Raw genomic sequence first — 26,620 nt, forward strand, 5'->3', positions numbered from 1 at the left:
CTGTGCTCCAGCCTGATCTGTTCTCTACATTGCTGCATGGGTCACTCCTTATCCTCATCTGTAAAATGAGGAGGGGGCCAGGCGACCTCTCCGGCCCCTCTGAGCTGTCACATTCCATGGCTTTAAGCAGCACTTAGCCATGTAGGTCCTGTGTGCCTTCTCTCTCTCCACTCACCTCTCCTCTCGCTTGTGTTCCTGAATGCTTTGGCATTCTTCCTGGAAAAAACAAAGTAGCAGATGCTGAAAATGACCAAAGGTTAAGCCACCAGGTAATTTTAAAGCAAACCAACAAGATCATGTATCCATTAATGTCAAGAGGCCTTTCACCCTGCATCACTCCCAGCACTCTAGGGGCCTTCACTCCTCACCACCAAACAAAGGGAAATAAATGATCCTCTGCAAATGTTTTTAATAACAGTCTTAAGGTGGGCAATTCCTTGGTCCCCCAACAATAAGAAGTAAAACTCACTGGTTAGGACACTACTGATAGTGTCAGGAGTGGAAAGGAGTCCAGCAATTATCACGCTCACCTCCAATCCTAGAAAAGCAGCTCAGAGAGAGGCTGCTGGGCCTCCTGATCACACAGCTGGTGAGTTCTGGGACTGAGTCCCCAGACTCCTGATGCCTACTTCTTCCTTAAAACGGACAATCCTAGAAAAGCAGCTCAGAGAGAGGCTGCTGGGCCTCCTGATCACACAGCTGGTGAGTCCTGGGACTGAGTCCCCAGACTCCTGATGCCTACTTCTTCCTTAAAACGGGCATGTAGATAGGACCTGTCACAAGTTTGTCTAAAAACTTGAGAAACACCTTTTTGCTAACTTGAGGCAAACCCTCAACACTAAATTGAACCATATTGATACTGCTGTTCTTCTAGATCAAAAATGATAGATAAAGGCAATTCCATATGGTGCAAATCACCCTTTTCTGAACATTAATAATAGTTCCCAAAGATATCAAAGTCCAAATCCCCAGAAATTAAGAATGTTACTTTATACGGCAAAAGGGACTTTGCAGATGTGATTAAAGATCAAAAATGATAGATAAAGGCAATTCCATATGGTGCAAATCACCCTTTTCTGAACATTAGTAAAACTTCTTCAGTAACATTAATGAACCTCTATAAGATAAAACAGGGGCCTTACAGCACAGAGGCCCCAAGACAACGGCCTACCATGACCCTCTCTACAGGAACTATGGCAAGTGTCCCCCAAAGTCAGAGTTAAATATAAAACCAACACACAGGGAAGAGCTCAGGGATGCACAAAAGCAACTGAGAGACAAAAACAAAACAAAACAAAAAACCAAACAGCAAGAACAGGCAAATTTACAAAATCTACCTGTATTGGCTTATCTAAACCTCCACGGTAAAAAGAATGGATCAATACATCTAAAGGTGAAAGATCCTTTAACTAAAGTAGGATGGCCAGCAAAGCAGGAGAAATGAGAGGTCACAGAGGCAGAGACAGTGCGTGTGGCTGGGAGGTGGAGTCTGGGAGGCAACAGACTCCACACTTCGTAGTGTCCTTGAAGGTTTTATCCCTAACACTGAACTGAAGTCACCAGGCCCTCAGAGACTAAGGCCCCAAACAGCTCAGGTGCCACCTCCTCCAGGAAGCCTTCCTCCCCCTCCCTCCACCCCCACACATGGATCAGTAAGTTGACTTATCTATTTCCTGGAAGCCCGAAGGCTCCCTGAGGGCAAGGATAGACTGGTCTTCTAATCCCAGTGCCTGTCCCGAACACACATCAGAGTAAGCACTCAGGAAATGCTCATGGAAACAAGAGGAAGCTGAAAGTCTCCAGTGGAGAATGACTGGGAAGGGGAAAACCAACTCTGTTGGGATGGGTCCTTGGGTGATTCAGTGGCCCTCCAAACCGCCATAAAGAACAGCTGCTAAAGATGATAAAACAAATCTGAGGAACTGAAAAAGGAAAAGTCCACAGGGCAGGAATAAAGAATTGGAAAGAATTGTAAGATACAACTCCCTGAAGTGGTCTGGATGCACTCAGATGAGCCCCAGTGCCCAGGACTGATAACACAGAGACAGGCAGTGCCAGCAGTTGGATCCGGTTGCTTGGCTTCCTCCCCACTCAGTGTCCCAACCCCCTGCCAGCACCCCTGCCAAGTGAGTGTTTAGCCACTGACTCAAACCTTCCTGAAAGAAGGAATCCACCACCTCACCATGAGGGAATGAACAGAGGAGGCCTATGTGGATTACAGGGAAGCTAAGAAAGGCACAGGTCAACACAACAAGGCACCACAACTTCGGGTCACTGGGGACCTGGTGATGTGGCACAGATTTTAACTGAAGAGTAGGCAGGGACTGTGGTGAGAGGGTGCTGGGGGACAGATTTGCAGCTGGCCAAGCCCAGAGGGAAGCCATAGCACCACTCACACCACACAGCAAGCTACTCCCCACACACCAGTATGAGAGTCAGGCAGAACCACAATTCCCACACCATCCAGCTGTAAAGGGTCCCCTTAAGTTCCCAGCAGCTGAGAGACATTTCCGAATTCTTATAGGAACATAGGTTTCCCACTGTGTCTGCCACTCGGGGTCTTCAAAGCAGAATCCTCAGAGTCTGTTCTAGCTTCAGGGACATTCTAGAAAACTCTGTCTCTGTAAACAGTGTGTCTGATTTCTGGATCAGGAAAGGAAAGATTTCACGCAACCTTTCAACCCCTTTCAACCCACCTTCTGGAAATATCAAAGTCTGACAGGGTTTGTTGTTCTTTGTCCCTTCAGATGCACTCTGTTCTGACGTTTGCTTGCTTCCACTTCCTGCACAGCAGAGCAGGAGGCAGTTCAGAGCACAGGCTCTGGAGTCTTGCTCCCAGGGTTCGAAGCTCAACTCCCTTATCCACTGTGTCAACTTAAGTAAGCCACTTCTCCCATAAACCTCAGTTTCCTTATCTTAAAATGGAGACTGTAATAAACCCCTGTTACTTAGGGATGTTGGAAGGAATAAATAATATATAGGTAAAGCACTCACCTAAGTAGCTTATTATTAGTATTATTGTTGCTGTGATTATTACTACTATTACTATATAAGCATTCTTCAGGTATTTCACTACTAATTAGGAAATCTTTAATAAAACAGCATCCCAAATTGTATTGCTATGCCTCAAAACTATATTTATGCTAACATCAAAAAGACATTTTGGAGGAAAAAAAGATTTTTTTTTTTCAAATGGGAGGGGATGACACACATGGATGCAATAAGCCTCAAGATTTAAATGTGACTATAAATGCTGTTTAGTTATATCTATCTTAGAAGTCATAGAAACATTAAGAGGGGCGACGAATCACAGAGTTGTCTTCACCTGATAACCTACAGGCAATGTCCTTCTTTCAATGGAATGCATCTACAAGCATAACAAGTTCAATAATAAATCCATTGTGGCTCTTCCATTCAAAAGACCTCAGAGGGAAAACCCTGTTACCTAACAGCATAAGTTACAATCACTGTACATCTCCAAAATTAAGACTTTTGCTTAAATCTTTCCTCATGGGATAGAACTGCTGTCACTGCTCTGAACATGAGTATGTGTGTCTTCTTTCATCATGAGGGGTTTCTACATAAGATGCACACATTACCATCTCTACGGCTATTTGGAAATGGTGGCTCACATTATAGCTGCTGTCATAGCTTTCTTCAGTGATTTAAGTTTCATTCCTCTGGCCATAATGAATCACATTGGTGTGTTTGAACATTTCTCCCCTCGTCCATTCACTGAATGTATCTCTGCCTGTGAGTGTGTAGGTTTACTCTACATAAATTTCAGGTGGTGAGAAGTAAAACTTATTACAAAATTCAAAATACGTACTGGAAATGTACCTGTCAGAGCACATGCTTCATTAATCTATGCCAACTTGAGTATATCCTAAACACCTACATGTTTAATCAATTTACACTGGACAGTGCAATTTAATCATGGACATGCTCTTCTACCTGACAACCACCAACCAAAAGAACTAGATGAACAAAAGAACTAGTGTATCTTTGGTTTATATGCAAAATTCAAAACATAAAGAAAGGACTCTTGATACTCCAAAAAGAGTACTTCCCTTCCAAACCAATTTTGAACACACTGAAATGCACTTACTCAACATAAAAACATACAATCAAGACATTCCCCATACTGAATTAGGAAGTTTATTAGGCTCCTAATTTCCATGTCTAGACATGAACATGGATTTACATGCATTGTCTCATTCTGCGGATCTTACATGCATGTAGTCTTCAGTCAGCTGGACCTTTGATTCTACTTGTCAGTAATTTACAATTAGCTCAATGTGAGTAAATGACAGACACAGAATGATGCATAAGCCGTAGCAATAAATCCCACCCAATACCATTTACCTTTTTTTCCAAAACCATATCACAACTCTCTCTTGTAAAAAATAAATTTCAGAACAAGGCATTTAATTGATCTCACTGAGAAAAATAAAGACAATTCTATCATTTCAGAATTCAGCAAAGAATGTCCAACTATGGCTGAAAGGTACACCCTGAGAATTAAATGACTTTAACGAACCCATTGAGGTTTATAAAGCTGTGTTAACCTATTGTCGGGAAGGGACACAAGATCCAGGCACAGACGTCCCTGCTCATTTTTCTGTACAGTTCTCCAAAGATGCAGTGTTATAAATGTCCTCATTGTCTTCAATGCTGGAAGCGTCTGTGGAGTTGGGATCGCTCACCACAATGCCTATGGAAGACAGACTGGTAATGAAGGTGTGCATCTGCTGGGCATAAATATCCCTAATGTTAAAGTAAGGTAGCTCAGGACACTTCTCTGGTGGGTCCTCACTGCACTGGTCCACATCAATGTCCTTTTGCTTCTGGTAGTACTTGGAAAACTTATTGAAGATGATGGTGATAGGAAGAGCCACCACCAAGATACCACAGATGATGCAGGAGCTGGCAATGAGCTTCCCAGCCAAGGTGACAGGGTGGGTGTCGCCATAGCCCACCGTGGTCATGCTGATGGTGGCCCACCACCAGCAGATGGGGATGCTGGTGAGGCTGGACGTGTGCTCATCTTTCTCCACAGAGTAGATCAGCACAGAGAAGATGGAAATGCCCACAGATAGGAAGAGAAGCAGCAGCCCTACTTCATGGTAGCTGTGTCTCAGGGTGGCACCTAGAGACCGAAGTCCTACCGAGTGCCGGGCAAGCTTTAGTATACGGAAAATCCGCATAAGCCGAAGGATCTGGACCACCTTGCCCATGTTCTCAATGTCCTCACTCTCTTCCTCCTTGGTGTCCACCGCCAACGTGGCATAGAAGGGAATGATGGAGACAAAGTCGATGATGTTCAGAGGGTTTTTCCAGAATTTCTTTTGGCAGGGAGCGGCAACCAGCCGGATGGCAAGCTCCCCGGTGAACCAGGCGATGCACGCGATCTCCACACCTTCCAGCACCGGGTCCTCCACCTCCCCATCCTCGTTCTGGAACTCCGACATGCTGTGGATGCACATGGCCACGATGGAGGCCAGCACCACACTCAGGGAGGAGATGGCGATCAGCTTGGCAGACAAGCAGTAGCCTGGGTTTTCCATTCGAATCCAGATTTTCTTCCGGAGCTGACCGAACCGCAGCTTGTCAAACTTCTCCAGCTCTTTCTCAAAAAGGGACGACTCTTCAAACGAGGAGTCGGTGCTCACCTCCTGGCTCTTCTGCTCCCAGTCCTTCTCATGGGTCTCCTCCTTGCGCTCCTGGTAGCGATTGCTGCAGCAGGAGTCGAGGAAGAGCTCGTTAATGCCCCAGTACTCGATCTCCTGGCAGAAGGAGAACACGCACAGCTCCTCCATGACATGCAGCTTCCCAGTGTAGTAAAAATTCAGCACGTATCTGAACAAGGAGGGGTTCCGATCAAAGTAGTACTCTTTGTCAGCCACGCTGTAGTCATCGCACAGCTCCAGAATGGCCTCTTCAGAGTGGCAAGTTAGCAACTTCCCCAGTCTGGTGTGAGGGAACCGCAGGAGGGTGCTTTGGTCAACAGACTGCTTAAAGCCCCCCACATTCAGGTTGACAAGTTCCTCGTCTTGTCCAGGGTGATGGAAAAATTCACCAAACACCATGGTGGATACAGAAGGCAGGGCGCTGGCTGGGAAGGGCGACGAGGAAGATCAGGCCACACCTGGAAGGAGCATAAGATGGTATTAGCACTGTCCCGTCGTGCCTGGCCAAGCTTATTTTTAATCTGTCTTTTCCAGGAGGATGGGCTACATGAAAAGCAAAGCAGAAAATGCAATAAAAATGAATTACACATTTTGACGAGAAGAAAATCCACACACAACTGTTTTTCTCTTTTAAAAACTTGGGCTTATATAGATCCATTTTTTAGGAAAGAGAAAAGACAGCAGTATAATTTTTAATGAACCCTAATTCCTATTTCTGTGTTTATGAAGCATCCAAACTTTATCTCCCTCCTCTGTCCCCCCAAAAAACAATGCATTTTAGATCACTTACACAACACAAGCATCTCCTGAGTCTCGGCCACGAGGCCCTCCTTGTCTGGGAATGCCAGGCTCAGATGTGCAAGGCTAGTTGCTGCCAGGCGTGCAGCTTGCCCCTCCCTGTCCCCGGGGCTCTGCCATGCACCTGCAGAAACAGCTGTCTCCTCTGCTCTGTACTCCGACCTCAGCTCAGCTCCTGCACAGGTTCTGGGCCTCCCCTTCTGCTCCAGCGTTTTACTCCTCTATGAGAAAGCCCTGTTCCCTATGTGTGGATGTAGACAGTCAAGAGGATATAATTATCTCCTCGTCCTTAAGTACCCTATATCTTAAAGATATCATTACACTTCATGGGATGGTGTTTCAGGTACATCCACCTAGAAAGAAATTGACTTGAGAAAACCTTTTGACCCTAATTGCACTATCAGTTTCCTGATACAAAGCGCCCCTCCCACCTCCTTCCTCCCCTCACGGACAGTCTCCCACACAGCCCTCATCCACGGTTATCTCTCCATAGACGTCTACACTGGCTGAGCACATGGCCTGTTTCTAGTTCTGACACTAACCACGATGTACCAGATCCATTTCTCAGAGAGAAAATAATAGATTTTGACCATCACCCAATACAATCATGTTTCCTCAGAGCAGATGGTACAGAGAAAAGAAAGGTAGGTAGGAGATGATCATATGCAAGTTCCCACCAGGTCCTATTAGATGCCTTGTTCACATTACATCATTAAATCTTCCCAACGCCAAAAGGTAGGTGTACAGAAAAATGGATACTCAGAGAGGTTAAGTCCAAGATCACACATTAGGTAAATGGCAGAGCCAAGATTTAAACCCAGGTTGAATTAACTCTAAAGCCCATGTTCTCACCACCACATAGACTCCCCCCTCCCCTGTTTTCTCTCTTACTATAATCTAATAATCCAGTGTGGGAAGTGCTATACCAGAGGTGAGGCAAGCATCTTTGGAATTATTAAGAAAAGAGCAATGACCTCTGGCGGGAGAAGCTTCCTAGCAGAGGTTACATGCAGCTGGAATGTTGAAGGTTCAAGCATAGTTGACCAAACAGAAGGAAAAAGAACATTCCCAACTGAGGGCACCACAGGGCAGGCAGGAGCCAGACTGTGAAGGGTCTTGTACATCAGCCTGAAGAATCTGGATTTTATCCTGTCAGCAAGACCACTAATAGGTCTTCTTCAAATGGGCGAAGCTGCATTTGTGACTGTGACTTAGAAAGACCCCAGTGACATCAGGGTGGAAGACTGCAGGGGACAGGCTGGGGCAGAGGAGGTGGGACTGCAACAGAACAGAGAGAGGAAGCGAGGATCTGTACACACACAGCAGAAATGTGGATAAAGAGGAAGTTTGTCTCTTGACAGACTCAAGAGAACTTCAGAAAGTAGAATTGACAGCAACTGGTGAGTGATTGGAAAGAAGGGACAAGGAAGGAGAAAGGCTGCAGGAGGCTGTGTTTCTAGCCTGCATGAGTGGGCAGCCAATCACACCATTAGAGGAGGCAGAAAGGTCAGAAGGGAATTTTTTCCCCTCATGTTTATGGAAAGCCAAGGTTGTCAGCAAGACAAGAGCCTTCTCCTCTGAAAGAGACACACCAGAGGTCACAGCCTGAAAGTATAGCCTGGTGCCATTTACTCCAGGGGAAATTCCATAGTCATAAAGAATACATGGGCACTTGCTCTCGAGACACGAACAGTAAATGTGCCCCAGGAAACCAGAGACCACAGTATGGCTTGATGCACCATTTAATAGACTTGCTGACCTCTTCAAAAGACTCGGTTGTTTTCCTCTTCTGCTTTTATTTTTAGTAAGAGATCTTCTTTGAAGGGCTTGTGTCAGAGCTCCTGACTTCATCCAAACATTTATGAAACTTAGTTCTCTGAAAGCTGGCTCATGCTCACGGCAAGTATAGTAGTAAAATGTTCCGAGGAACAGTTTTAGCTAAACTGGCATTAAGACTTTAATGGAAGTTATTTTCTGGTGGATTATTTTTCATCCCTTTGGCTATCCTGGGAACATACAATGATATAAAGTCATTGGTTGTCTTCATGACACTACCTGCATATGTACATTATATGCATGCACACATATATGTGTGTACTCCGTTTCCCAATCTCTCTGCAGTCACCTCTCTGAAGAACACTGTTATCAGACATAATATCAGTCTTCCTGCTCTGTCCTCCTAGCATTTTATTCACTCTGTGCCAGTGAAAGCCCATTATGAGGTCTATCCATTCCACAAAGTCTACTCATAAAAGAAACACACATCATAAAACAAGGGGTTTCTTGTTGTGGGGCTTTCAGAAGAGAGAACAAGGAAAGCATGTCTGTCTGGATCAGATCAAATGCTTCAACTCAGAGGGCAAGCTGAGATTCACCAAGTCACTGTGGCCAGAGTCACAGTGTTGGTTTCCTTGGCTATGTCTGGCCCACAGCCAACTGAGGACAGGAAAGGAGAGCCCACCTTTACAAACTGCAGTAAGCTTCCCTACATGTAGACGGTCCCTCACCAATCACAGACATTCTTTATACCATTTGCTCCTCCTGCTGCCCTGGGACTTAGCAGATGAGGAAGCAGGATCAGAAGAGATTAGTGGGCATCATACAGCTAGTAAGGGTTAGAGGCAGAGGCCCAAGCCGGGGATCCTCAGGCCAAGCTCCATATTCTCGACAGCATTCCGGCTCACATATTTAAAGTCACATTAAAACCAGATACTGAACATCATTATTTCCAAGATCTCTCTAGTCAGACGAGATTTATTTAAGTCATTCATTTACTTCTTTTAGAAAACATTTATGTATAAAAGGATATGTGTGTGTGTGTGTGTGTGTGTGTGTGTGTGTGAACCATACACATACTAAATAAAAATATGGGTCAATTTCTCTATAAACCAGAAATGGGAAAAACTTTCCTAATTCTGACTCAAAATACAGAAAAAATAACAAAAGAGAATAAATTTGATTACATAAAAGTAATTTTTCTGATCTGGAAAAAAGATATAGTAGTTTAAAAACAGAATATGGGGAAAATGTTTGAAACTTATATCACAGATGAGATTAATATACCTAAAACATAAACATATAAAGAGCTTTAAAACAGAGGGAATAAAGAGTGACAGCATTATAGAAAAATGGACAAGAGACATGAACAGATAGTTCACAGAAAAAAAGACAAATTGGACTAAAAACAGAGGAAAAATGCTCAACCTTATTCATAATAAGATAAATGCACATTAAAACTATACTGAAATATCACATCTAATCTGTCAAATTGGAAAAAAATCCAAACATTGGACTACATATTTTGTTGATGAGTTTATGGGAAGCAGTACTTTCCACATTGCAGTGGGAATGAAAAATGAACGGGATCTCTATGGAGGGGAATTTGCCAAAATCTAGCACGAATGCATAGGCAACCCTCTCCCAAAAATATACAGTCAAGAAATGAAAACAGCTGAATAACTGGAAACAACCTAAATGTTCATCAATAGAGGACTGACTGCAAAAACTATGTTCTATGTCTCTATACATAAGAAATGGAGTGATTTCTAAGACATATTAAAATGGGGGGGGAGCAAATTAGAGAAAAACATATATAGCATGTTACAATTTATCCAATGGGGACTCAGGACTATATACATACACACATATATATACAAGTGTGTGTATACATATACATACACACATGTGTTTGCACTTGCTCAGTATAGAAAAAGAAACAGTGGAAGGCTAAGCCAAAAACCAATAAAATGCTTCCCTCTGTGGGGAGAAAGGGAACAGGGTATAGGAGACAATGTTGGAAGCTGGACTTGGGAAACACATAAATGTTTTACATAATTATGAAACAAAATTAAATAAACATACAAAAGGTAATCCCTAAAAATTAAACCTCGCTCTGTATCAAGGTGGTGGCTTAACCTCAAAGAGATGAATTATTTCAAGATATTTTAAAATGTAATAATTTGACTGTACATCCCTAGTGGTATATATTCTGAAACAAAAATAATACAGAATCTTAAAATATTTTAAGTAATCATATTGGTATAGTTATTCTAAAATTTTTATACACACACATAGGACAAAGCAAATTAATTATATTAATGTCATTAGGAATCCCCAAGATTTGGTGTGCCAAATAAAAAAATATGAATATAAAAATCAAAGAAATGAAATAAAAACCCATTAATCCTGAATCTTTATTGGAAATATTAGTATGAACTCATTTTTTTGTTGTTGTTGTTAAAAGAAAATCTTATTTTTGAGCTCTGTCTACTAAAAAAGTCTTGAAATAAATGAGTAGGTAGAAAACTGTGGTGCATTGGCTATATCTCCCCTTCAGAACTGAGGCACTCATCCTCACACCTGCTGGGAGTGTTAGTAGCTAATGGCTTTCAGCTAAGTCCCTTTTTGGGAATCACCATCAGCCAAACAGAGCTGCCTCGCCTAAGGTCACACTCCCTCCCCAGGCCACCCCACATCCAATGACTTGTCTATGAGGGGGATATAAAGACCCAGCACCCTTTTCTCAAGATGGGCAACCCAGCTCCATGGTTCCCGATAGGGTCAGCTGAGGTTTCTGTTGCAACCTCATCACAGTTCAACCCCTCTCTGCCCAACCCTACTTCTTTCACTTCCCCACAGGTATTCATGCCAAGGGAACTTCCCAACAAACTTCCTGCATGTAAATCTGTTTCAGTCTAAAAAGAAGACACCAACTCAAGTGCAAAGACACAAACTCAGACTGAGACATCTAAATACAATTTCTCACTAAAAAGAAGCAGGAATCCATGGAGAAATAGCCAATTCAAGGTCTGGGGCAAGAAATGTACACAATAAGCCTGGAATATCTTCTTATACCAGAAAGCAACGAAGCTATGAAAGATGATGCAGAGTCAAAAGGACTCAGGGCCAACTTCAGGAAATTCCCACTGGTCAGAGATGGAAAAATCTGTGCCCTAAAAAGAAAAGAAATAAAATCTGCAAGGTACTGAAACACATCACGAATATTAAAATTTCTGGTTCATAGGGGCTGGACAGTTAGCTCAGCTGGTTAAAGTGCAGCCATGTAACACCAAGTTCAAGAGTCCAGATCCCTGTACCAGCCAGTCATCCCCCTCCAAAATCCCAGAACAAACAAACAAAAAACAGACGACATAAAATTTTTGGTTCATAGTAATATTTTTAAGAAAAAAAAAAAAAAGAAATATATTGGTCGCTTTTGGAGAGTGCTAATGTACCAACTCATTATTCTGTAATGTGGAAAATAAAGAGAAAAATCAAACATTTATCCTGCATTCCTGCCTAAATTATATCTTAGAAAAATCATACAGTAGTTAATAATAAACATTTTTCTTTATAAAAATGTTTTCTTTATAAAAATATACCAATAATTCAAAAAATATAATAACAGAAACAATTAAAATGGTACACTAGAAAATACTAATTTCGATTTTAAAAACATAAACAGGTTGAAAGTAAAAGAATGAAAATAATTACTGAAAGAGAGCTTGAGTGGCTATAATAATAACACACAAAATAAAATTTAAGACAAAAATTATTGCTAGAGACAAAGGGCATTTTATAGTAATAAAATATTGTTAGATATATGTATCTAACAATAGAGCTCCCCCCCAAAAAAAATACGTGATGCAAAAACTGACAGAACTGAAGGGGGAAATAGACCATTCAAAAATAATAGTTGGAGATTTCAATACCTCACTTTCAATAATAAATAGAACAACTAGACAGAAAATCAACAGGAAAAAGAATATTTAAACATTATAAACCAAAATCTAACAGACACCTATAGAGAACGCTGCCCAGCAATGGTAGAATACACATTCTTCTCAAGTGCATATGGAAAATTCTCAAGTACAGACCATGCTAGGACATAAAGCAAACTTCAATAAATTTATAAGTATTGAAATAGTACGAGTATGTACACTAGCCAGAATGGAATGAAATTAGACATCAATAACAATAGGAAATTGGGGAAATTCAAAATGTGTGTAAATTAAATAACACTCCTAAATAACTAATGGATTAAAGGAGGAATTACAAGGGAAATATAAAAATACTTTGAGTTGAATAAACACAAAAATTCAACATTACAAAATTATGGGGTTTACGGCTAAAGCAGTGGTTGGAAGAAAATACATAGCTGTATACACTATAATAAAAGAAAGATCTCAAATATATATAATGATCTAACTGTGACTTTAAAAACTAGAAAGAGAGGAGGAAACTAAAGCCAAAGTGAGATGAAGAAAGGAAATAATAAAGATTAAAGTGGAAATAAATGATATAGAGAATAGGAATAAAAATAGAGAAAATCAAGAAAACCATAAGTTGGTTATTTAAAATGATAAAATTGACAAATCTTTAGCTAGAGTAACCATGAAAAAATTAGAGAAGATTCAAATTAGCAAAATCAGCAACACAAGAGGGGACATCACACTGACCTTACAGAAATGAAAAGAATTTATAAGAGAATACTATGAACAATTTTATGCCCACAAATTAGATAACTTAGATGGAGTAGACAAATCACTAGAAAGACACAACCTATGGAAACTGACTCAAGAAGAAAAAGAAAATCTGAATAAACCTATAACAAGTAAAGTTATTAAATCTGCAGTAGAAAAAACTCCCACATGGAAAGCTCAGGAAAAGACAGCTTCACTAATGAATTCTACCACACATTTAATGAAGAATTAACACCAATCTTTTACAAACGCTTCAAAAAAAAAATAGAAACAATTCTCAACTCATTCTAGAAAGCTAATGTTACCCTGAAACCAGAACTACAAAAAGACATCACAAGAAAACTACAGACCAATATCCCTATGAATACAGATGCAAAATTCTCAACAAAAGACTAGCAAACCAATTTCAGCAAAATATAGAAAGGAGTACACACCATGACTAGAGGAATTTATCTAAGGAATACAAGATTGATTTAACACACATAAATCAAGCAAAGTAACAAAATATACTCATAGAATATAGGGAAAAAATAACATTATCATCCCAATAGATGCAGAAAAAGCATTTGAAGAAATCCAACACCCTTTCATGATCAAAAAAAAAAAAAAATTCAACAAACTAGGAATAGAAGGGAATTTCCCCAACTTGATAAAAGGCATCTGTGAAAAACCTACAGCTAAACATGCTTAATGATGAAAGACTGGAAGCTTTTCTCCTAAGATCAAGAACAAAACACGATCTCTACTCTCACCACTTCTATTCAACATTGTACTAGAAGTTCTACTCAGGGAAATTAGGAAACAGAGAGAAATAAAATGTATCCAGATTGAAAAGAAAGAAGTTAAACTACCTCTATCTGGAGATGACATAATTTTGTATACAGAAAAGTCTGGCAAATTTACACATTTAAAAAACTAGAGCTGGGCCGGCCCGGTGGCGCACTGGATAGTGCGTCGCTTGAGAGTGCGGCGGCGCTCCCGCCGAGGGTTCGGATCCCACATACAGACCGGTTCCTAATGTTGCAGGATACAGATTAATATACAAAAATCAATTGTATTTCTATATACTACCAATGAGAAAAGATAAACATGAAATTAAGAAAAATATTAAATTTACAGTAGCATCAAAAAGAATAAAATATTTACAAATAAATTTAACAAAAGTGGTGCAACCTTATACAATGAAAACTACAAAACATTGTTTAAAAAAATTAAAGAAGAAGTAAATAAATAGAAAGACATTCCATGTTCATGGATTGGAAAATTTACTACTGTTAAAATGGCAATACTACCCAAATTAATCCAGATTCAATACAATCCCAATTGAACCCTAGCTGCCTTTTTTCAGAAATTGAAAATTTTATTCCAAAATTCATATGGAAATATAAGAGACCCAGAATAGCCAAAACAATCTTGAAAAAGAACAAGGTTGGAGTACTCATACTTCACAATTTCAAAATGTATAATAAAGCTATAGTAATCACAAGTGTGATAATGACATAGGATAGACAGGAAGATCAATGTAACAGAATTGAGAGTACAGAAATAACAGCATATCTACAGTCAATTGATTCTTGACAAGGGTACCAAAACAAATCAATGAAGGGAGGAATAGTCTTTTTAATAAATGGTATAGGGACAACTGAATAGCCACATGCAGAAGAATGAAATTGAATGTCTACCTCACACCATATACAAAAATTAACTTTAAATGGATCAAAGACCTAAATATAGGTGCTAAAACTATAAAACTCTTAGAAGAAAACACAGGTATAAATTTTAGTGACCTTGGATTAGGCAAAGGCTTCTTAGATATGACACTAAAATCACAGTAAAATAAAAGGAAAAATAGATTCAATAACATCATCAAAATTAAAAATGTGCTTTGATGGATATTATCAAATCAAAGGATAAGTATCAAAAAAATGAAAAGACAACCCACAAAATGGGAAAAAAAATATTTGTGAATCATAAAACTGATAAGGGTCTGTTACCCAGAATAAATAAGTCTTACAACTCAACAACAGAAAGTCAAATAACCTATTTAAAAATGGGCAATTGATTTTGAGAGACATTTCTGTGAAAATATACAAATAGCCAAAAGGTACATGGAAAGATGCTTAACATCAATAGTCATTAGGGAAAAATGCAAACCAAAATCACAATGAGATACCACTTCCCATTACTACAATGGCTATAGTCAAAAAGTAATAACAATACAAGTGTTATACAACAAGGTTGGCAAAGATGTAGAGAAATTGGAACCCTTTTTACTGGTGGTAACGTGAATTGATGCAGCCATTTTTTAAAGTTTTAGATCCATTCCTCAAAAAGTTAAACACGGAGTTATCATATAACCCAGCAATTCCACTCCTAGGTATATTCCCAAGAACTGAAAACGAATGTTCAAACAAAAACATGTATTTAATGTTCATAGCAGCATTATTCATAATAGCCAAAACAGGGGAGATAACTCAAATTTCTACCAATTGATGAATGGATAAACACAACACAGTACATCCATACAATGGGATATTATTTGGCCATTAAAAGAAATGAAGTACTGATACATACCACAACATGTATCAACTTTTAAAACATTCTGCTAATGAAAGAAGCCAGACTCCAAAAATGCCATATATATTGAATGACCCCATTTACATGAAATATCCAGAATAGATAAACCCATAGAGGCTGAAAGTAGATTAGACTACTGGGGGCTGGGGGCAAAGAAGACTGGGACTACTAATGTGTATGGGTGTCTTTGGGATGTGATAAAAATGTTCTGGAATTAGATTGTTTTACAGCCTTATGAATATACTAACAACCACTGAATCAAGCAATTTAATAGGTAGATTTTATTATGTGAAGTATATCTCAATAATACTATCATATAAAAAAAAGGATTCCAGCTAATAAATGAAGAAGGAATGAAGGAATTAAAATCTCATCATTTTGCAATTCATAATGAAATAATGTATGTAGGCACATCAATTGCTGCTAAAACCTGGATAAAAAGCTGATGGGGAACTTCATAATATGCAGATCAGAACCCACTAGTCAAGCTTAACGTAACAAAATAACTAGATTTTCCTGAAATAAAATAGATATTTCAGAGGAACAAGTTCAATAACACCACAGAGATGTAATCAGCAAAATCCAGACTGTGGGAAACTGTACACTACAAATGTCAGAGATCAAATAAGAGACATATCAAACAGATCCAATGTATGGGTTTTGTATGGATCCTGATTCTAACAATCCAAATGTTTAAAATATATATATAGTGTTTGTGCATATATATATATATATATATATAAATCAGAGGTATTTGAACACCAACTAGACACTTGATAATATAAAAGAATTATTGCTAATTTTTTGATGTCCTAATGGTATTGTAATTACATTCTGGAAAAAGAGTCCTTAACTTTTGTAAATATATACTAAAATATTTATGGATAAAATTATACAACGTTTGTGAATCACTTTATAATAATACATGAGAAGACAGGGGCACTGATCATACTAGATGGTCATGAGTTAATAATTGTCTCAGCTGGGTGATGGGTACACAGGAGTTTAATATATTATCTCTTTATTTTGTACATGTTAAAATTCTCCCTTGAAAATGTTTTAAGAAAATTTTACTAAGCACTTTTTTTCAGTCCATGCACAGTGGTAAGTGATTTCATATACACCATCGTTTACCCTTTTATTCCCAGCAACTAGTGCAGTACTCAGACATTAGCAGGCAATGAGTAAGTACAACTGAAAGAATGCATCATTTCCTTTAATTGTCCAACAACCCTAAGCAGTAGATCTTACACTCTCACGTGGCAAAGAGGAAAACCCGAGGCTCAGAGTTTGGCTAACATTATTCAGCTTTCATGAGGCAGACTCCTCACCACACCTCAAATAAGAAAAACTAAATTTGAAAAGGTGAGAGGAAGTAGAAACTGGCTGATGTTCTAATTTGCATATTTTGTCAGCCATTCTCCTTGAAGAATGCCATACCCTTTTGTAGGGGTATTAGTTTTGGCGAGTCTCAAATCAGGCACATCTGTGGGTCCAAAGGCATTTGGCCACAAAGTAGAAGAACCAGCTGCTATTTTCATTCCGTTCCTAAAGAAGAGCTTAGGCTCATTATATCAATTCTCCTGTCCACAATCAACCCAAATCACTCATGGTGAGAACACTGGATACAGTATTTGGCTACATGGTGCCTCTAGGTGTTTGCAAGACTGAAAAGAAAAAGATGTCAAAACTCCAAGATATTCACTGGTAGCTTAAAAGAGCAACTACTGTTGAAGTGAAACTATTGATTCACTCCAAGGGGTACCCTATTAAGCCTTTTCAATGCCATTAACCTCTTATTCACTCACCCCTTCATAGTCTACTTCCTGCTCTCTTTGCTTCATGCTCTCAAACTCACTTAAAAAAGTATTCTCAAAACTGTGTCTTTTCAGGGCTGACACATATATGTACACAAATGTGCATGGCTGTCTTTGATGCACTTTGCTCAGCAAAGTAACAAAGGTATAATAATACAAGCCAGTTTTTCTCATTGGACAGAACCACTTTTTAAAATCAATTCCATAAAAGTAAATAAAAAAAAACCTAGATTCCTTTTTCTTTTCCATTTGTCCAAAAATGTACATTAGTCCTTTCATCAAAGAAAAAAATATAGGCTATTTTCAGCATTAATACTGCCATCTTTTTGGAACATTCTTCTAAGAATTTCATTTCAATCTATTAAACATAAAAGAAAAATCATTTAGGTTTTTAAAAAGTGTAGGTCATGCTAAATCCAATTTCTGGCCATGCCATGTGACAGTATATCAAATAAAACCAGCAAATATAAACAGAATTGAAAATCTAAACTCAACCCACATCCATGTCACCCCCTCAGCACCCTCCCCGGGTGGTGGCCCTCTCTTACACGAAGTTCCCCGTGCACTGGAACGGGCAACATGTAAAGGAAATAAAACTAGAAATCAACAATAGGCCAGAGAAGAGCGGGGAGTATGACTAATGCCAGTGGCACTATCCACCCTGACTGTGGATTTGGAAATGGAGATGCTGGCATCTCAGATTCAGGCCCTCATGAATAAGAGTGTTTTCACAGTAGCTCACACAGGCAATTCTGAAAAGCAAACAGCTGTTTGTGCAGCATGTAGAAGGACATGCCCAGAGCCAGAGTGTAGAATACAAGAAGCTTCAAAGAGCCTTCAGGATTTGAGTCTTTGTTCCCAGGAATCAGCATTCGCAGGGCATCACAGGGCTCCAACATGGGGTTGTGTCCTCCAATGGCCTTCCAAGTGGTTCAGCCCAGGCCACTGAGGAAGCCTTGATGTAAAGTATGATCAGCATTGGCAGGGCATCACAGGGCTCCAACATGGGGTTGTTTCCTCCAATGGCCTTCCAAGTGGTTCAGCCCAGGCCACTGAGGAAGCCTTGATGTAAAGTATTAGTTCCACCAGCCAAATACACAGGCAAGAAATCACCCTCCCAGGTCTGTTCTGTGTCTGGCATGTTCTGACAGCATGGGCCACAGCTGACAACACACCAATGACGCAGGTCTAAGTAGCCTCTGGGGTCCCAGGTCACCTTATTTCAGAGTATTCATAACCTGAACCCAGCTTTTGAATGTTGAACCATCAGAGGCAATTAGCAAAAAAAGCAAAAGTTGGCTGGCTGGTTAGCTCAGCTGGTCAGAGTGCTGCCGTGGTGCTGACAGCACCAAGGTCCAGGGTTCTATCCCTGTACTGAACAGCTTCCTGCCAAAAAAAAAAGTCTAGGACTCTAAAAACTTGTATTTGAGTTGCCTCTTCCCAGCTACACAACCTTAGGTAGGTAGTTTTGGGGGGTTTTTGGCGGCTGGCTGGTACAGGGATTGAATTTGTGACTTTGGTGTTATCAGCACCAAACTCTGTGAGCTAATCAGCCAGGCTGGTAGGTAGATTCTTGATCTATAAAAGGAGATGGTAAACTCACCACAGGGATAAAATAACAAATACAAAAGTCTTTTGAAAACATAAAGCACAAGACACATGTAAAACTTTATTATAAAAATGAGAGATTGATAAAAGTGTTTCCACCTCCCGGCTTGCTGCCTCTATTCCCTTCCCCTCTCTTGCTCCTTCCAATTGGTAAAATTGTATCAAAGTTGTAGTCATTCCTCCTGGATTTCCATTTAATGTGACTGCTCCTCTCTGGAAGCTCCAGGGATCTCTGTGATGCACACACTTATCTCCAGAGGAGGGTTGCATAGAAGGCTGAGTGATCGAGTGAGCCAAACAGCCAGAAAGCTGCCCCATTTGTGAAAAGCAAAGAATCACACATGACAGCTTTTCCACCAGAAACAGGAAAAATGTGCACTTTGCCACAAAAGTGGCCCCTAACCCTGTGGTAGATACCCCATCACAGCCCCAGCTGAGCCACGCTGCATGGAGAAATGCATATGCAAGTGTTTATAACAGTCAAGCTCTGGTGTCCAGGAGAGGGACTTCTGGAGAATTTGAATGCACCCCGGCCAATTAATAGTTTTCCTTCCCTGCCTCCTCGGCCCTACTCACCTTCTCCCACAGCCCTTTGTGTATACCTTTACTTTAGCACCTGTCACAAGGTACCGTCATGTTTTCTAGTTTTCCCTAGTCCCCTCAAGTCTGATCGTCGCTCCCTCTAGACTCTAAGCTCCTGCAGGGAAAGGATCATGTAGCGTCCTCTCTGCAGCTGGAGTCCATTATGCTAATTGCTGCCCACAGCCTGTGTAAGATATTTGCTTTTATCTGGAGGAATTAACAAAAACTACCACTGCTTTTGTCAAAGAGCTGGCAGAATGATCTAGAGCAGGCATGGCAAAATAAAATGTGTCTACTGGCCAAACAACTAAGTCAAAAAAAAAAAAATGAGGTGGGCTGGTCAGGGACCAGGGTTAATGACCCACTCCTCTCTAAGAGGCAGAGGATACTCAGAGCCTGAGTCCTTTCTGGGAACAGAGGCCAAGTATAGACGCATCATTCGGTGTAGCAGGAGAACCTGGAAACCTGACTTTTATGTGGGATATCTCAAGCTTAATTGGAATTGACCCAGCATGTATTAAACACTATGCACTTCAAACAAAAATGAGCCTCTGTGTCAGGAACTTCCAACACGCTGCCCAGTCTGTGACCCAGCCAGACTTTTAACCAACGCCAAGTCCACTGCACCCATGCTAAGTCAGTATGACCCAAATGGACACAAGTGCGAGCTTGTCACCATAACAGTAGTGTTACTCCCTCAAGTCTGAGCTATAAATAAGTCACAAAGGGAAGGGGGAGGGAATGTGGATGACAGATTTTCTAAAATCAGCCTGTGGTGTCCCTCAGCACAAGTACAAATCCGATCTAATCATTCCAGACCGACGCTCTTTCTCCTTTAGTTGTCTGTCCCAACTGCCCAGTGGACTTTAAAGTCAGAATAGTCTCCCTGGCGTCTCACCTTCTTTGTCACCACACTGGAAGGTTCATTCACCTCTTCCTTTGATTTAATAGGTGCCACAGAAAATGACAGAGAGAAACACACACACATACAGGAAAAAAAAAAAAAAAGAAATGACAGAGAGGCGACTCTTACCCTTGTGGTGGCAACGTCACACACTCTGCCCTCATCCTGCCCAGTGGGATGTTCATCGTCATCCAAGAAGCTCCAGCCTTCCTCGTTCACAGGAATGTGTGGTGCACACAGGCATTTAGTGGGCAAAAAGAAGAGAAGAATCCTGTTCTCTGGCTGTACAGGCCAAAGCAATCACTGGAAAATCACTCTCACCTGCAAAAGAAACCATCAGCCAAGTTGTCACTGCAAGGAGGAAACACACCCCAGACATCCTATCTCAGACTCAGCACTCTGGGCGCTTTGCTGATTAGACAAAAATCTTAGAGCCCCGTGTAATTCTCAAAGGGGTGGGGGAGGTCTTTTCCCCCTGTACAACCATTGCTCCCACTGGACACATGGCTAGGAGACATGTGGATAGGTTTGACTCTCGGAACTTGACTGCAGTGGAAAACTTGGGAAATCTCCACTGACACAGGCCAGTGAAACATCCAAAGATCAAACTAGGCCCTAGAAATAGGTCTACAGCCGTGCACCTCCCACAGTTTCTTACAGCAGTGTTATTCTCCTAGATAACTCATCAAGGATAGACTTGTAAACTTCTGAATGAACATCAGAGACTGACTTCTGGGTTTTACTGCTCTAATAGAATTAATACTACTGCTCTCATTTGAAATCAATAACTTTCAAAAGCTGGCCAAATTCGATTTTGCCTTACTTGCCCAATGTAATATTTCACAGATCAGAAATGACTATGCGTACTAACATAGAGTCCTCTAGTTGATGTGGTGTGCGTGCATGTGTATGGGAGGGTAAGTTTGTGTCAAAAAAAATAATAATACGGAAAATGTGGTATATCTACACAATGGAATACTAAAAAGACAAATTTCAGTTTCTCTTTCTGAATAAATTAAAGACAGCAAAAAAATTCCAGTTTCCAGCCAGGTAAGTCTTGCCTCACGTTGTTGCACTCCCATAGATTTGTACTAGCATCTAAGCATCCATCCATTGATGTTCAGGTTTTCCAATCAACACCAGGTCCAAAATAAGGGAAAAAGAAAGAAGAAGGAAATATTGATTCTGAGCAAAAGACATGAAAGAAGTGCCTCTGGCTATTTAAGATATGCCAGGCATTATCTCGGACATTAGGATTACAAACCACATGCAGTGCCTACCCGCAAACCCCCAACAGGCCCAAAACCAAATAAACAAGTAACAGTGTCCTAACAACATCAAGGGGCGATGCAGGGGCAATGCAGGGGCAACGCAGGGGCAGTGAGCAGCACAGTTTCCAAGCTGGTCCCAACAATGGGCAGAGTAATCCTTCAGCACATCTGGGCTTTACAAGGGGTAAATTTCTACCTCTAACAAAGGTGATAAAGAGGAAAGATCCAGAAACAAAATGTGGCTTCACCCAAACTGAATTTCTGAGATGAAACTCTTGGCAGAGGAGGTAGAGAAATATCAAAGGGATAAATAAAATCAATTCAGTAGCTAAAATAATCGTCCTCCTCCTCGGCCTACCAGTAGCACACCGCTGAGTCAGCCTGAGACAGGTGCACTCCCATGAAACACGGAAATGCTGATGTGCCTTTTACAGAGGATATAGCACATGCATACAATCTTCCTTTTCCCATCAGATGCCTTTCCAACTGTAGCACATTTTAAAGAAAGGTAAGATTAATCTGGCTGGAAGATAATTAATTAGCTGCAAACAGCTTTGATATCACTATATTAATTACTGAAGAAAAAAAAGAAAAAAAAACAAGGTACTTAGACTGTTCAGCACTTCTAAGAACCCCCAAGTGCTGCCTGCAAGTTCACCACACCGGCTCACCACAGAAAGGTCAGGGCTGGCCCAGGGACAGACTGTGAGGCAAGCCACGTGTGTCCTTCTTATAGAAACTGGTACCTGGTGGGCTTTAAGTCGGTGTCTGATGAGTAAATGACATCCCAGGCTGTCCCTTTCTCTCTCCCCTCAAAACTCAGAATTCCTGTGCCTGGCCCCGTTTTCTATCACCATGAGTTCTATCCAAAAAACTGAATTTTCAGAAAAGATGTAACACCTGTCAATACCTACTGTGAATTTGTGTCAATTCACATTCCTCTCAGAGTACTCACATTCTAAGTGTGACTTTTTAGCATAAAATGACAACTAGCATTTTTTGAGTCCCCACAACATGCCAGGTACCTTCCAAAAAGTTCTATACACATCTCCTCTATCCTCAACCACCATAAATGGTAAGTATTATAATTCCCATTTTATAGGTGGGACATTGAGGCTCAGAGAATCTATTTGCCCAAAGTCCCACACCTAAGAAGTATGAGAGCCAGGATTCAAACTGAGTTAGTTAGTGTGAAAAACCATTGTCCCTCTTAATTGTTAGGGAAGGTCAAGGAAGAATTAGGGGAGATAGGCAGAACACAATCCCAACCAGCAAGCTTCGTGGAAGAAAAACGTATGCATGCAACACACTCTCCCTTCTTTCCTGCCTGCTTAATAATCCCATCTGATGTTTCCATCTCTCTATGCTCCTACCACTTCCATCAGTGTTGACCTGTTCAAAAGGAGGGAGCATTGTTTGTGATATAGCACTTACCAGGTTTCTGACTTTGCTGAGTGATTCAGCAGGATCCTGGCAAAACACATCAAGCTCACTCAAATACTGCTACCCTCTGCAGAATTCCTCTCTCCACAGTAACTCTCTGCCTTATCCTTGCACTTTGCCCCAGCCTGGCTCTATTTCTTGGTGGGTTGACAACAGCATTCAAAACTGCACAAAATGACTGTCTCCATTACTGAGAGGGAAAAGGTGAGAGGTAAGTGGCATCTCAGATTCTTTCATCACCCAGAGACCTGACATCCAATCTCGGAACAGAACCCAGGGAAAAGCAAACAGACAGCAGACAGTCCCCAAAAGTGGTGATGACTCCTGCACTCTTCTCCCAGGACTCAGGATCTCAGGAGTTATGCTGCTCTCCAAAAACTTTGAAATCAGTGCTTGATAGATCAATGAAGACACTCTAAGTGACATGCAGCATGGGTCTGTGTCCTCTATACTTGCTCAGAATCCTGTGTGTTCCCATCACTGTCCTGCCCACATTCTTTTGAAATATCACATCAGTGCCACCCACTAGACTGAGAAAGCCTCCAGTCAGGGACAGTGTTCTAATATCTATCTTTATATTAATTATCCCCATCAAACAGAGGCAGAGGAGGAAAGTGTGAAACACTGAGGTTGTTGCCAAGACCCTCCCAGCACTGGCTAAAGGAGAAGGGTCTTAAGCTGAAGATTCAGCACATCCCACCCTGATGGTGGGATGTCTCAAGGGTGGAGTTATAAGTGCCACGACCTCAGAGTTTCAGGTATCACTCAACACCCAAACCCTCCCCTTGTTCTGACTCCAGGCCCCCTGAGGCACCGCCTCGTGATCTGGGTTCCTGTGCATCTTGCCAACACGGATCGTATGGGCTATGCAGCAAACACATGCATCCACTCTGTCGACTACTAGGGGAACTTAATGAGGCAGGAAGAGTTTTATTTACAAAGTTTCTCGTGAGTTTCGATATAAGTCAACCTCCTAGAGTTTGAACAGCTCTGGGACACCTGAGAGTAAGTTCCTGAAGCTGTAAGACTGAGAAAGCTGCCCCTGACCTGTGATAAGGTTACCAGTGAAAAGGAACCTTTAAGCACCCTCCTGGCAGCTGGCGAGCTTCCCTGGAGACATCTTGACTTGGCAAATTTCAATAGCAGGGCGTCTCAACCTCAGCACTATTGACATTGTGGGGCCAGGTAATTCTTTCGTGTGGGTGCTGTCTTGTGCACTGTAGGATGTTTAGCAGCATCTCTAGCCTCTACCCACTGGAGGCCAAATGTCCCTCTGGAAGCAAAATCATCCCCAGTTGAGAACCAATGCTCTACAAGAAAAGTAAAAGGACCTCTGACGCCTGTCTGGGAGCTGGGAGGTCAGAAAGCTCAGAACGACAGATTGTACTGATACCTCATCTGCTGATAGGGGCTTGGGATATTCCCCCAACATTTGTTCTTTTAGAATTCACTCATGACATTTCTGGTGTCAGACAACCAAAACTTTAAAAATGAGAAAAGATAAAAGCAAGTTTAACCTTTTGTTGAAATTCAAAGCATGCTTCATGAAATTTGAGTCTAAAGGTTAGTGATTTTCTCTGAGAGTCTGTGTCAAGTTTTCTAACATTTTCAGTACCATATGATATATTGTGCACATGCACTAATCTAGTTGCAGATAGATAGCCTGTGACAGCTGTCTGCAGATGCGCTGCTCCTGCTGAATACACCCACTCCTGACCAAAGCTCCAACCTCGGGGAAATTCAGTGATATCCCAGGAGAAATGCAAATACATGTCAGTTTTGTAGTCTTGCCACTATTCATCAATCACAAGCCAATTTTCAATAAAATCTGAGAGTAATGTAATTACAGGACTAACAACGGAAGGGGAAATTCGACCCTACTTCTATCTTGCTTAACTAATGAGAATTGTCATCCAGGGTTTTGCTTAAATAAAATTAAAATATGACAATCAGACTGCCATAATTGGATTTGGTGTGCTAGAAAAACTGTACTGATATTTAAATCCTATAATCCAAAGCAATCAGAATAATACAACCTCTTCCAGTTGATTCAGACAGTGGATTACTATGAATATCCCTGAACTACTCACTTTTTCCAAATTATCAAATTTCAAGCAGTAGCTTAAGTTAATATAAGAAATCCTTAAATTAACATGATTTTTTTTATTTTGATCTGTCCCAAAGAGAAAAATGAAAATTTCTCAGAGTCTAATATATTTAGGGATTAAAAATAAACTTACAGAAGTTCTGGTTTTTTAATGAGAAAACCAGTACATGCTTTTCAAAGCAAAGCCTCTAAATTATATTTGAAAGGTTAATATAAATTATATTTCTCTTGGCCATTCAGAATGAGTGAATGCAATACCATCTCCTGAAATCCCAAAGGCTTGATGCATGGGTAACTAAACACCACCTTCCTCTCCTCAGATTCTGTGTTTCCAGACAACCTCCCCTGGGGAGCAGAGGGGAGGGACAGGGACACTGCAGAGTCACCTCCTCAAGAAAATCTACAGAAAGGAAAGCAGAGACAGGCAGAACAGGAGCTGTCCTGGGGAAGGGTGTGCACCTCATAGGAGGAAGTCACTGACCCCAGCCTGATCATCCCTGAGTGTTGACGGGGCTCTGGGGTCATTCCGAGTGGCCTGTGAGACTGCCACCACTCCACTGGCCCCAGGAAGAAACTGCCCTGGCTCTGTCTGCAGTGTAGTCATCTTTCTGTAGCATGGCTGGCTAAAGACAGAGGCTGGGGCTATAGCCAGGAAACAGTCAAATCAGCCCACCTGGGAGCTTGAGACCCCACACCAGTGCTGTCTGTCTCCATGTTTTAAATGGCAGATGTATCAAACAACTTACTAACACACTGATTAAAAAGAGGAACTGAAAGCAAGCAGGTTTGGAGCACATGGGAAAAACCATATCACACAATGATAATAGTAGGGAAAACACACTAGCAATGCGTATCAGAAAATCCCACAGTTTCACATTTCAGAATGTGTCCTAAGGAAAGAAATCAGACAAGTGTTCAAAGATGTACAAGGATGCTCACTGTATCGTCAATTATTCATAAGAGTAAAAAGTCAAAGGCAACCTAAATGTCCATCAATAAGGGAATGGCTAAATAAATGGGGAGTAGCCATACAATGGAATATTCTGCAGCCATTCAAAATGCTGAAATAATAATAGTAACAACTCCCACATACTGAGTCAGGCCCTACTCTAGGTGTTTAAATGTCTGAACCTACTCAATCATCACAACACTCATGTAAGTAGTGTTTTAACTGCATTCATTTTATAGATGGGGAAACTGATAGAGAAGTTAAGTAATTCTCTAGAGTCAATGGCTATTAAATGTTATAACTCCATGATTTAAACACAAACAATAAATAATGCTCCAAAACCCTCCTCTTAACCATTATGCTTAAAAGACCATGAAAAATAGCCACAATGT

General features: G+C 40.8%; 1 protein-coding gene across 2 annotated transcripts in view; it reads right to left on the bottom strand.

The window, feature by feature from the left end:
* Positions 1-4,139: 4,139 nt before the first annotated feature.
* Positions 4,140-26,620, bottom strand: part of KCNS3 (potassium voltage-gated channel, delayed-rectifier, subfamily S, member 3) — a 43,964-nt gene continuing 21,483 nt past the window's right edge. For both annotated transcript variants that reach the window (XM_008578915.1, XM_008578913.1), the window contains exons 2-3: positions 20,588-20,779; positions 4,140-6,148 (exon numbers count right to left, since the gene is read on the bottom strand). In XM_008578915.1, coding sequence (XP_008577137.1) covers positions 4,614-6,089 — 1,476 coding nt within the window. In that variant the 5' untranslated portion in view covers positions 6,090-6,148; positions 20,588-20,779 and the 3' untranslated portion in view covers positions 4,140-4,613. The remainder of the gene's footprint in view (positions 6,149-20,587; positions 20,780-26,620) is intronic.

Source organism: Galeopterus variegatus, unplaced genomic scaffold (assembly GCF_000696425.1).
Source record: "Galeopterus variegatus unplaced genomic scaffold, G_variegatus-3.0.2 Scaffold1781, whole genome shotgun sequence".
Lineage (NCBI taxonomy): Eukaryota > Metazoa > Chordata > Mammalia > Dermoptera > Cynocephalidae > Galeopterus > Galeopterus variegatus.